Source organism: Myxine glutinosa, chromosome 8 (genome assembly GCF_964187855.1).
Source record: "Myxine glutinosa chromosome 8, kmMyxGlut1.1, whole genome shotgun sequence".
NCBI classification, from domain to species: Eukaryota; Metazoa; Chordata; class Myxini; order Myxiniformes; family Myxinidae; genus Myxine; species Myxine glutinosa.
Window position 1 is genome coordinate 89,310,718 of NC_136268.1, and position 14,352 is coordinate 89,325,069.

General features: G+C 44.0%; 1 protein-coding gene across 4 annotated transcripts in view; it reads left to right on the plus strand.

The window, feature by feature from the left end:
• The window catches only part of PDE5A (phosphodiesterase 5A), a 209,258-nt gene that overhangs the window by 20,907 nt on the left and 173,999 nt on the right, over positions 1-14,352 (plus strand). For 3 of the 4 annotated variants that reach the window (XM_078783484.1, XM_068102486.2, XM_068102484.2), the window contains exons 2-3: positions 6,933-7,548; positions 9,666-9,755. In XM_078783484.1, coding sequence (XP_078639610.1) covers positions 6,933-7,548; positions 9,666-9,755 — 706 coding nt within the window. Of the gene's footprint in view, positions 1-3,575; positions 3,622-6,932; positions 7,549-9,665; positions 9,756-14,352 lie in introns of those variants that run through there. The other variant, XM_068102488.2, reaches the window with a different exon arrangement.

A 14,352-nucleotide genomic window follows, 5' to 3' on the forward strand; every position in this document is an offset into this window, starting at 1 on the left:
CAAAATTAACTAGTGGTTGAATTGATTCACCTCATACGTAAATCCTGTTCAAATGTCAAGTGAAGCAGATGAAAATTGACGATTTTTCAGATGAAAATTGATGAGCTTAAAAGGTTGACCCTTCGTTGACCTTTGACTTTTTAACCTTAAAAATAATTGGTTTCCCAATTCAGTGAGGCACTATGCAATTGCTGTTTAATTTTCAAGTCAATTGTATGTAAATTGATTATTTGTCAAATGAAAAATGTTGATTTTATATGCTTGCCCTTGAGTTGACCATTGACCTTTTGACCTCAAATAGTTTGTTTCCCAATTCAGTGACCCAATATGCAAATCCTGTTCAACTTTGAAGTCAATCGGATGAACAATTATATTTTTAGATGTTTGCCCTTGAGTTGACGTTTGACCTCTAAATCAATAGGCTTCTCAGTTGTGACTATGCGTATAACTTGGTAAAGTTTCATGATTATCGGTTTGGAATTGTGACCTTAGGTGATTGACAAACAGACAGAACAACAAAGTCGACTGACCAATATTCTTGAAAAATTTTCGGTTTTGCAAAAAACAAGAAAGACAATACTTGCAAAAGCCACCCTCCTCCCCAAAAGCCACCCACCCACCCTCCTCCCCCCCCCAGAGTAAAAGTTGTCATGGAGACATCAAAATTTATGATTTTAGAAATTTGAACTTGAGTTGACCTTTTGACCTTAAAAATATTTTTTTTTTTTTTTTTTTTTTTGTATACTGAATCGAGGCTCGTGAAAGAGCTAACATTTACTTCACAAACAAATCAACCAGACAAACAAAATATATAAAAAGAGGGAGCGGAAAAACAAGATGGGGAGAGAAGGGGAAGCACACAAACACAACATTTGAGAGCAGGGAGATGTGTGGAAGGGAGAGGGCTTGGGGGGCGGAGGCGTGGGAAGGGGGGGGGGGGGGGAGGGAGAAGTATAAAACACAAGGACACCAAGGACTTCCAGGACAGAAGTTGGTATTTCAAAAAAGTGAAATTGGGGTGAAATTAGCGGGGGTAGAAAAGATCAAGGTTTTGGATGGGGGAAGATAAGAGATGGTGGTGAACAGCTGTTTTAAAGACCTGGAGGGTGGAGTGGGATTGAAGAGAGTGAGGGAGTTTGTTCCAGAGGCGGGAGAAAAGAGGCATGAAGGAGTGAAGGTGAGCAGAGAGTCTTGATTTTGGCAGTTTGACCATAAGAGGGTTGCAGGCAGATCTTGTGCGACCTGTAGGAATATTTGCGGGACAGAGCCCAGAGAGAGCTGGGGGGGGCAAGGCCAGAGAGGAGTCGGTAGAAGACGGAAAGACCACCAACCTGCCTGCGGTGAGTGAGTGAGAGGCCCTTGGAGTTAGCTTCATCGCGGGAGATTCCAATGATTCTGAATGCTTTGGTTTCAACAGCGTGAAGACGAGCTAGGTGTGAGGCAGGAGCACCAGCCCAGAGGGGAGAGCAGTATTCCATTGAGCTGCGGATGAAAGCCTTGTATGTGGTGAGGAGCTCAGGTGTGCCAAGGAAGGACTTCGCACGACGGAGGATGCCCAGTCGGCGACTGGCTTTGGAGGCCAGATTTGAAATGTGGTTTTCCCAGGAAAGATCATGGCAGATAGTGAGACCCAAAAGCTTGAGTGACAGAACTTCTTGGAGAGGATTATTCAGAAAGTGGATGGGAGGGTTGTCCAGTCGGTCTTTTCGGAGAGACATCGTAAGAGTGTGAGATTTGTCAGGATTGAAAGACATGTTCCACTTGTTTGCCCAGTCTGTGATTTTGTCCAGGTCTGCAGAGAGTGAGGCGGCTGCAGTCTGCCGATCTGAGGGATGAAGAATGGAGCGACAGAGAGTAGAGTCATCAGCAAAGAGATACAGAGGATTTTCAAGAGAGTCAGAGAGATCATTGATGAAGACCAGAAAAAGCACAGGGCCCAGAACACTGCCTTGTGGAACTCCAGCCTGAACAGGAAGAGGAGATGAGAGAAACCCATTCAGGGCCACACGTTGACTACGACTAGAGAGGAAGTCCGCCAGCCATGCGTGGAGATTTCCATGGATACCAAAAGAGGAGAGTTTGGTGAGCAGAGCGGTGTGCCAGACCGTATCGAAGGCACGTGATATGTCAAGGGAGACTGCTCTAATTTCCTGTTTGGCATTGAGGACCTCCATCCATTGTTGAGAAAGCAGAAGCAGCATGTCCAGAGTAGAGTGTCCAGGTCTGAAACCAAATTGATGATCAGAGATCAAGCCATTGGAGAAGAGGAAAGATTTCATATCTGAAGCAATGATGGATTCCATGACTTTGCTGATAATTGGGAGAAGGCTGATTGGTCTGTAGTTGCTGGGATCTGTTTTTGCACCTTTTTTGTGCAAAGCGGTGATGTTGGCAGATTTCCAAGCAGATGGAAGATGACCTTGAGCAAAAGAGAGGGTGAAGAGAACAGAGAGAGGGAGTGAAAGAGCGGAAGAACAGGATTTTAGGACCCGTGGGCTGATGCCGTCAGGTCCAGTTGCAGAATCCGAGTCGAGGGTTGACAGAAACTTTTCCACCTTGTCAGGAGGAAAGGACACAGAGTCCAGGAGCAGCTGGGTACGACTGGGTACGGTGGGTACAGAGAGGAATGGGTTTGGGACACAAGATTTAGAGGCAAACACAGAGTTGAGGCATTCAGCTTTTTCACGTGCGGAGTCAGCCGTGTGGCCATTTGAGGTGAGGGAGGGGATGGAGGGGGAACAAACACCAGAAACTGATTTGACCAGATGCCACCAGGATTTGGAACAGGGAGACAGATAAGAGAGTTCGGTCCTGAGAACGGAGAGATATTGTTTCCTGGCTCTCCTGCGGGTGGACACACACTTGTCTCGGGCTTTGTGAAAGGAAATGAGATTTCCTTCCATTGGATTTGCTTTCCAGGAGACGAAAGCAAGTTGTTTCTGGGCAATAGCCTCACCACAAGAATCCGTGTACCATGGACGGGAGGAAGGGTATGACAACAGAAGACGAGATGGGATAAATCTGTGTATGAGAGAGAGAGCAGTTTGCTTTGGAAGAATTCCCAGGAAGAATTTATGTCAGAGGCAGTAGAGATGGGAGACCAGTCCAGATGATTGATGGCTGCTTGAAGACCATGCCAGTTGGCCTGAGTGAAATGCCAGACTCGTCGACGCTGAGGAGGCTCTCTGAGAATGGTCAGAGAGATGTCCACTTTAACAAGCACATGATCAGAAGAGCCGATTGGAGCAGAAGAAGAGCAGTTTCTCAATTCAGAGCAGAAGAAGAGCAGTTTTCTCAAATAGTTGGTTTCTCAATTCAGTGATGCAGTTTTAAACCAAAAAGGATTGGATTAAAATTGTGACCTGTCGGCGATTGACAGCCAGACAGCCAGCCAGACAGCCAGCCAGACAGCCAGCCAGACAGCCAGACAAACAGACAAACAGGCAAAATAACGACAGAATTCACCCTTAATGTAGTCTGTGAAATGCTCCATGCTTTTGTTTTGCTTTAGCTGAAGAGTAATTATGTGATATTGACATACATCCAACACAAGGGCGTGTTCTTTATGGACAACGAGAGGAAATGTCTGCATTTGAAGCAATTACCTGCTTAAGAGAATTGGTGCGTGTATTTTGTGTGTGTTTACAACGAACAAACTGAATGCACGCAATCACGATACACATACAGTACTTATGAAACTCTAAGTTCGCATCTTCAATTACTTTTCGACGCTGGACTGACCTTCACTTTCAAATGAATCAACTGCAAACATATATGTGCATATCCAACTTGATTGCGTGATTCATGATCTGTTGCCTTAAAAAGTATGTAGAAGAGTGCATTACACTGGTGTGCCCCGGTACCTCTAATGCTCGCTCTGTCCCTCTATATCTCACTCTGTCCCTCTATATCTTCCTCTATCCCTCGCTCTCCCCCTCTATATCTCGCTTGGTCTATATCTCACTCTGTCCCTCTATATCTCCCTCTATCTCACTCTGTCCCTCTATATCCCCCTCTATCTCACTCTGTCCCTCTATCCCTCGCTCTCCCCCTCTATATCTCACTCTGTCCCTCTATATCTCCCTCTATCCCTCGCTCTCCCCCTCTATATCTCGCTCTGTCCATGTCTTTGCTCTGTGACTCTTGCTCTATCTTCAGTGTTGTGTCCGAAGGCAGATTCATTGTTGCACAAGCTCTCTCTCATGGCTAGGATTACACCAGGTGGTTTGTCTTTGCCTTCGCCACTGCAGCCATTGCTGCAATTTGTACAGGATGCCGGTTATTAACATCCACCAACTATAAAATGTCCCGGCTACCATCCATCCGAGGCCGGTACACTTGTGATGTAACGCTGTGTGTAAGAAACACCAATCAGACAGTTTATAGTCGGGTGGGAATGAAACCGAGACTCGAGAGCTCAAAGGTAAGTGCGCTTGCTACCTGTCGGACAATCCTGTCAATCAGGTGCATGCTTGGGTGCCCCTTAAAACAGAAAACACATTACGTGCGGTGTTTACCGTTTTGTCGGTGGGTCCAGAGTTCAAACTTCAAATAAACGACAATTACGATCGTTCATCGCAATGTTTACAACTGCTTATTATCTCTACATTTGCATAAAAGTTATCAAATGCGACTAAACCCATCAAGGGCACGCACTGTGCTTGTCCGACCAGCAATGATCGTTCAAGGACATGGCGGAGATCAATTATTTAGTTCGGACAAACTGTCCAGCACACTGCACACCTAGCTGTCATTGGATTTACAAGGAAATACGTACAAAATAATATCCTGAGCTTCACCAAAAACTAATCAATTCTTCCTTATCCCAAGGGCAATCATCCCACCAACTTTCATCCAAATCCGTTCAGAACTTTTTCAGATATCTTGTTCACGAACACACACACACACACATACGGACGGACACGAGCGAATGCATTACTCCCTGGCGGGAGTAATAAACTTTAACATAGGAGGAGGTCATTTGGCCCGTCATGCCTGTGCTATATCAACAGCTGCACATAAATGTTCAATTTCAATTTCAATGTTCAATTTCGGCCTGGTAGGATGAACTCTAGGTACACACTCACCTGTAAGCTGCCTCGCCTGGGTTCGAATCCCGACTCAGCTAAAAACTGTCATCCCAGTGTTTCACAGGCAGACGTTAAGCTGGGCGTCCTGTCTTAGTTGATGGATGTTAAAGATCACATGGTGTCCTTCACGAATAGTAGGCGAGCTATCGCCGGCACCCTGGCCATATTCCAAGTTCCTGCCCTGACCATATTGGCCACACCTGGACAAGTCTCCGGTGGGTGTAGATGCACAGTCTTACACACACTCACACACTCTCACACACTCTCACACACTCACACACTCTTACACTCTCACACACTCTTACACTCTCACACACTCTTACACACTCACACACTCTCACACACTCTCACACACACTCTTACACACTCTTACACACTCTCACACACTCTTACACACTCACACACACTCTTACACACTCTCACACACTCTTACACACTCTCACACTCTCACACACTCTCACACACTCTCACACACACTCTTACACACTCACACACTCTCACACACTCTCACACTCTCACACACTCTTACACTCTCACACACTCTTACACTCTCACACACTCTTACACTCTCACACACTCACACACTCTCACACACTCACACACTCTCACACACTTACACTCTCACACACTCTTACACACTCTCACACACTCTTACACACTCTCACACTCTCACACACACTCTTACACACTCTTACACACTCTCACACACTCTTACACTCTCACACACTCTTACACACTCTCACACTCTTACACACTCACACACAGTCTTACACACTCACACACACACTCTCACACTCTCACACACTCTCACACACTCTCACACACACTCTTACACACTCTCACACACTCTTACACACTCTCACACACTCTCACACACTCTCACACACACTCACACACTTCCACACACTCTCACACACTCACACACTCTCACACACTCTTACACTCTCACACACTCTTACACTCTCACACACTCACACACTCTCACACACTCACACACTCTCACACACTCTTACACTCTCACACTCTTACACTCTCACACACTCTTACACACTCTCACACACTCTTACACACTCTCACACTCTTACACACACTCTTACACACTCACACACACTCTTACACACTCACATACACTCACTCACTTCGCTCTACCTTGTGGATTACGATAGTAAAGTAAATTCCGTGCATCAGATCACAGTTAGTGTATTTGTTTTGCATCGCGACTAAAGAAGATAAATAACAGTTTAAACTTCGTCCTTTTTCACTTTGTGTGTGGATTTGAACGTATTCATATTCCAGAGCACTCGTACACGCTTGTGACCGGCATTTTAACCTTGTATACTCATTACTCGTGTTGTCCGATAGGATGGGGGTGGATGGGAGTACAGCTAGCACACTTACCTTTAAGTTGTCTGGTCTGAGTTTGATTCCCGACACCATTAAATACTGTAGGATTAGCGTTAGTGAGTGAGCGTTAAAGCAGGTGTTCCGTCTGCTAGCCGGCTAGCGTTAGTGAGTGTACGTTAAAGCGCAGGTGTTGTTAGCGTTCGTGAGTGTACGTTAAAGCAGGTATTCCGTCTGCTGGCGTTTGTGAGTGAGCGTTGAAGATCCCACAGTGGGTTTAGAGAAGAGTAGTTGAGATATCCTAGCCAGATTATATATTCCTGGCCAAATCCTCTTCGGTCGAACGTCAGGCCTGGCCAGCCAGTTCGTGAAAGACAGGCAAAAGCGCGCTGGCCGACCTCACCAGAATGTGCGAATAATAATCAGAGCCATTAGATAATTAGTAGTTTCACTCAATGGTCTCTTATCACCCTCTCCCAAACCCTGTCCTGTGTGATCCAGCACCATGATAAACCTGTGGGTCGAAGAGCACATGCACTGTTTTGTGGAACAAGCTCAAGAGCTCCAAGCACAACCCACGGAGTTGTTGCCTGGGCCTGGCGACCGTTTCCAGCGCTGCGGTGAGGTCTCCGCATCCAAGCTTGACCGGCCACTCCAGCCGATGCTCACCGAAGATCCAGCCGATGGTTCTCTCACTTTTATGTGGAAATCAACCAAAGAGGGGCAGAGTGAGGCTGGAAGGCGAGTTGGAGGTGAACAGAGGGAAGGTCATGCCAGGGCGAGGAACAGCGTAAGAGAGTCACACTCCCTGGTCGAGGAGAAGGAGAGTCTCCTCGAGCTCGTGAAGGACATCGCGAGCCATTTGGATGTTCTCACACTCTGCCACCGCATCCTCCTCCACATAAACCGTGTGCTCACGGCAGACAGGTGCTCACTGTTCATCGTACGATGCGACGCGGCTCACGAGCGTCACCTGGTGAGCCGCTTGTTCGATGTTTCCCTGGGAAGTACACCCGAGCAGACACGCAACACGGGGTTGCGTCTGCCCTGGGGTAAAGGCATCGTTGGTCACGTCGCCGCCTCGGGTCGTCCCCTCAATGTGGCCAATGCATACAAGGTGAGTTTTTAAACGGCCGTTCTGTTCGATTGCTCTTTGGGTGTGAGTTACTCTTTAATTACCACTGCAAGACGTACGTGGAGTAGGTGGAAATACTCGTATCTCGTTACAAATGTAGAATTGATGTACAGTGGCCTACAAAACTATTCACCCCCCTCCAAAGTTTTCACATTTTGATGCCACCTGAGCTTATTTAATGATGCTGTAAAATGAAGCTGAATATATACTGTTCACAAACTACTCCAAAGTGATAAAGCTAAAAAATGTAGATAAAATGTGAATAAGTTAGATTAACAGAGAAAATGTGATGATTTTCACTTCCATAAGTATTCAAACCCTTTGCCTAATTAAACCTAAATTACTTCAGGAGGAAATTATTTGTTTGAAAGGTTACAACATAGATGTAATAGGGTTCACCTGCATGTAATCAGTGGTTTAACTAAAAAAAAAAAATGAAACTCCCCCACTTATCTAAGGAGTTTTAAGGTGCAACGTACGTGGTCAACCAACAAGGCAAACACGAAGAACAAGGAGCTTTCCAAAGAAGTCAGACATAAAGTGGCGGAGAAGCACCGTTCAGGAGAGGGTTATGAGAATATTTTAAATTATCTCATTATCCCTTTGAGTAGAGTGAAATCAATCATTAAGAGGTGGAAGGCATATCATACCACCCAGACTCTACCCAGACCGGGTCGTCCATCCATCCATCCATCGTCCATCCTTCTCTACCCAGATCAGACTCTACGCAGAACTCAGCAGTCGGGCAAGAGGGAACCTGGTTCGGGATGTCACTGTAAATCCAACAATGACTTTGAAAGATCTGCAAGGCTCTATGTCTGAGATAGCGGCGAATGTTAATCAAGCAACAATACCCCGTTCCCTTCACAAAGCTGGCCTCTGGACAGGTGGCGAGAAAGAAGCCATTGCTGAAAAAGACGAACCTAAAAGCTCGTATGGAGTTTGTGAAAAAGCCTCTTCAGGATACTTCTTAAGGATATATAATAAGCGGGCATGTGGAGAAACGTTTTGTGGTTTTTTGAAACGAGACATAAATTGAACTATTTGGTCTAAATTCAAAACGTTACGTCTGATGCAAGCATAACACTGCACATCACCCTGTCAACACCATCCCTACTGTCAAGCATGGTAGTGGCAACATAATGTTATGAGGCTGCTTTTCATCAGCAGGGACTGGAAATCTTGTCAGACTAGAAGGGACAATAAATGGTGCAAAGTAGAGGAGAATCCATGATGAAAACCTGCTTGAATCGGCCATGAATCTGAAACTGGGTAGGAGATTCACATTTCAGCAAGACAATGAAGCACAAAGCTAAAGCCACACTGGAGTGATGAGAAGAAAATAAATGTTCTCCAGTGGCCCAGGCAAAGTCCTGCCTTGAACCCAATTGAACATTTATGGTGAGACTTGAGGACCGCAGTCCATCGACGATCCCCATCAAACTTAGCAGAACTAGAGCAATTTTTACATGAAGAATATGAAGATTCCATCTGGCTGTGCAAAGCTGGTAGAGACCGACCCAAAAAGACTCAGCAGTCATTGCTGCAAAAGGTGCTTCCACCAAGTGCTGACCTAAGGGGCTGAATACCTTTGCAACCAGTGAATTTTGATTTGTACATGGTTTTTGCAGGTATTCCTGACATGTAACCTCCTTCAAATATAAGAGTGTTTAGTTTGATCTCCTCAGTTATGAATAAAAAGTTCATTTGGAAAAATTGTTTCCATATAATTTGTAATTCATCTAAATGGGGCATTATTGGTCAGGGGTGAATACTTTTGCAGGCCACTGTATCTTGGAATGCAATAGTTGTAGTATTTTGCAAAATGTTTGTGTCAACCATCTGATGGACTGAGAGATTTCAACAGGTACTTGAAGCAAGTAGCTGTTTCCTGAATCAATTAATAGAGGGTGAGACTTTCAAGTCCCACCGGTAAGCAAAGGGGTAAACAGTTGAGTTTATAAGAATAAGTAGATAAATATTTACCAAGTGACAGAGTAATTCCGTTGTTTGATCTTTTTCCCACAGGTCTTTGCATATTACTACCCCAGTGCATTGTGGGATTCTGGTTTACCTCATCCTCTCCTTAACCCCTGCAGGACCGACGTTTTAATGTAGAGGTGGACCTCATGACGGGATACAAGACCCAGAGTGTGCTCTGTCTGCCTCTCAAAGACTACAAAGGGGAGGTAACATGAAAGACTTAAATTGCTCGAGTTGCTTTTCTTAATATGAGCTGTACCTACCCGTCGCTTCGCTGGAAAGTAATTTATGGAGATCCAAAAGAATATGACAATGAGGCAGAATGGATTAGAAACTTCCACATCCTGACCCATGATATTTATTACCCCCATTGACCCTTTCTGACCCAACCCTCTTCCTCGTTTCAGTCTTTCGGTTTACTCAATTTCTGGTGGTTGTATCAAATTGTTGCCCCACTACTCCACTCTCAATTCACCCTTGTTATTAGTCCCCTACCGGTGTACACCGGAGGGGACTATAGGTTTGCACGCCGTCCCTCCCTCCGTCTGTCCGTCCGTCAGTCCGTCAGTCTGTCAGTCTGTCAGTCCATCACGCAAAGAACAGTTTTCCGGACTTTTTTTCTAAACTCTTAATGCTAATGATATCAAACTTGGTACATGGTTTCCTCATGATAAGTTACAGATCAAGTTCGAATTTCACGACGTTTCGATCATTTTTGACAAAGTTATGGCACTTTGAACTTTGGGAATTCTGATAATTCTGATGATCCTTAACTCAGTGCCATTTTAAGTTTTAATTTCCTTTAAAAACCATTTTCTCTGCAATAATAGGACCGATTGAGATCAAATTTTCACTGTCGGGGGGACTCGGTCTGTAGAATATTTTCATGGTAATTATGACTTCACAGGTCACGTGGTTCGGCCGCCATGTTGTTTTTCGTGAAAACACGAAAACCCCTTTTTCTCTGCAACGGCTGAACAGATCGAGGCCAAACTTTGCAGGCAGAATCGCATACCCATGACGAACAAAAAAAGTCAGCGAGCATGACGTCATGCATCACATGGTTTCAGAGTTATGACGTTTTTAAGCATGAACCTTTAAAACCGAGCTCCTCCCTCATTTTTGATCCAATCAAGGGGAAACTTCACAGATCTGTTCAGCACTAAAATGTCCTTTTGGAATTTGTGATAGGGCACGTGGTTTGGCAGATATCGTTAATTAAACGAAAATATTTTTTAAAAAAGGGATATCTCTTGAATCGCTAGTACCTCAGACCGTGAGTTGGTAATAATTTATATAATTCACACAGTGCAATACGTGCAGGCCGCTCCACGGAGCGACCTTGCGGGCTTATCAACGAGGCGAGGCGTGACACACATGTGTCTCAGCATACCTCAGATCAAGTTTGAAAACCAGCATCAACCGTGCATAAATTTGCATATTCGATCATTTTTGACAAAGTTATGGCACTTTGAACTTTGGTAGGGGACATGTATTGCAGCGCAATACTCAGAATGCTTGTTCCATGAGCCTCACTCTTGTAGAGAAAAAAACTAAAACAACAAAAAACACATTTTGTCCCTGGCATAATGCGGTTACTGGCATAAAGCATAATGCGGTTACCTGATCATGCTTTTTAGGAGATCATAAGGAACTTAAATTTTGTGCCAATATCAGTAACATTACAATCATCAGGCTTGCAATGCTTCACATTACAATCATCAGGCTTGTCATGCTTCACATTACAATCATCAGGCTTGCCATGCTTCACATTACAATCATCAGGCTTGCAATGCTTCACATTACAATCATCAGGCTTGTCATGCTTCACATTACAATCATCAGGCTTGCCATGCTTCACATTACAATCATCAGGCTTGCCATGCTTCACATTACAATCATCAGGCTTGTCATGCTTCACATTACAATCATCAGGCTTGCCATGCTTCACATTACAATCATCAGGCTTGTCATGCTTCACATTACAATCATCAGGCTTGCCATGCTTCACATTACAATCACCAGGCTTGCCATGGTTCACATTACAATCATCAGCCTTGCCATGCTTCACATTACAATCATCAGGCTTGTCATGCTTCACATTACAATCATCAGGCTTGTCATGCTTCACATTACAATCATCAGGCTTGTCATGCTTCACATTACAATCATCAGGCTTGCCATGCTTCACATTACAATCATCAGGCTTGCCATGCTTCACATTACAATCATCAGGCTTGTCATGCTTCACATTACAATCATCAGGCTTGTCATGCTTCACATTACAATAACCAGGCTTATCATGCTTCACATTACAATCATCAGGCTTGCCATGCTTCACATTACAATCATCAGGCTTACCATGCTTCACATTACAATCATCAGGCTTGTCATGCTTCACATTACAATCATCAGGCTTGTCATGGTTCACATTACAATCATCAGGCTTATCATGCTTCACATTACAATCATCAGGATTGTCATGCTTCACATTACAATCATCAGGCTTGCCATGCTTCACATTACAATCATCAGGATTGTCATGGTTCACATTACAATCATCAGGCTTGTCATGGTTCACATTACAATCATCAGGATTGTCATGGTTCACATTACAATCAGGATTGTCATGCTTCACATTACAATCATCAGGCTTGCCATGCTTCACATTACAATCATCAGGATTGTCATGCTTCACATTACAATCATCAGGCTTGTCATGGTTCACATTACAATCATCAGGATTGTCATGGTTCACATTACAATCAGGATTGTCATGCTTTACATTACAATCATCAGGCTTGTCATGCTTCACATTACAATCATCAGGCTTGTCATGCTTCACATTACAATCATCAGGCTTGTCATGCTTCACATTACAATCATCAGGCTTGTCATGCTTCACATTACAATCATCAGGCTTGCCATGCTTCACATTACAATCATCAGGCTTGCCATGCTTCACATTACAATCATCAGGCTTGTCATGCTTCACATTACAATCATCAGGCTTGCCATGCTTCACATTACAATCATCAGGCTTGCCATGCTTCACATTACAATCATCAGGCTTGCCATGCTTCACATTACAATCATCAGGCTTGCCATGCTTCACATTACAATCATCAGGCTTGCCATGCTTCACATTACAATCATCAGGCTTGTCATGCTTCACATTACAATCATCAGGCTTGTCATGCTTCGCATCACAATCATCAGGCTTGTCATGCTTCACATTACAATCATCAGGCTTGCCATGCTTCACATTACAATCATCAGGATTGTCATGCTTCACATTACAATCATCAGGCTTGTCATGGTTCACATTACAATCATCAGGATTGTCATGCTTCACATTACAATCATCAGGCTTGCCATGCTTCACATTACAATCATCAGGATTGTCATGCTTCACATTGCAATCATCAGGCTTATCATGCTTCACATTACAATCATCAGGATTGTCATGCTTCACATTACAATCATCAGGCTTGCCATGCTTCACATTACAATCATCAGGATTGTCATGCTTCACATTACAATCATCAGGATTGTCATGGTTCACATTACAATCATCAGGATTGCCATGCTTCACATTACAATCATCAGGATTGCCATGCTTCACATTACAATCATCAGGCTTGCCATGCTTCACATTACAATCATCAGGCTTGCCATGCTTCACATTACAATCATCAGGCTTGTCATGCTTCACATTACAATCATCAGGCTTTCCATGCTTCACATTACAATCATCAGGCTTGCCATGCTGCACATTACAATCATCAGGCTTGCCATGCTTCACATTACAATCATCAGGCTTTCCATGCTTCACATTACAATCATCAGGCTTGCCATGCTTCACATTACAATCATCAGGCTTGCCATGCTTCACATTACAATCATCAGGCTTGTCATGCTTCACATTACAATCATCAGGCTTGTCATGCTTCGCATTACAATCATCAGGCTTGTCATGCTTCACATTACAATCATCAGGCTTGTCATGGTTCACATTACAATCATCAGGCTTGCCATGGTTCACATTACAATCATCAGGCTTGTCATGCTTCACATTACAATCATCAGGCTTGCCATGCTTCACATTACAATCATCAGGCTTGCCATGCTTCACATTACAATCATCAGGCTTTCCATGCTTCACATTACAATCATCAGGCTTGTCATGCTTCACATTACCATCATCAGGCTTGTCATGCTTCACATTACAATCATCAGGCTTGCCATGCTTCACATTACAATCATCAGGCTTGCCATGCTTCACATTACAATCATCAGGCTTTCCATGCTTCACATTACAATCAGGATTGTCATGCTTCACATTACAATCATCAGGCTTGCCATGCTTCACATTACAATCAGGATTGTCATGCTTCACATTACAATCATCAGGCTTGCCATGCTTCACATTACAATCATCAGGCTTGCCATGCTTCACATTACAATCATCAGGCTTGTCATGCTTCACATTACAATCATCAGGCTTGTCATGCTTCACATTACAATCATCAGGCTTGTCATGCTTCACATTACAATCATCAGGCTTGCCATGGTTCACATTACAATCATCAGGATTGTCATGCCTCATATTACAATCATCAGGATTGTCATGCTTCACATTACAATCATCAGGCTTGCCATGCTTCACATTACAATCATCAGGCTTGTCATGCTTCACATTACAATCATCAGGCTTGCCATGCTTCACATTACAATCATCAGGCTTGCCATGCTTCACATTACAATCATCAGGATTGTCATGCTTCACATTACAATCATCAG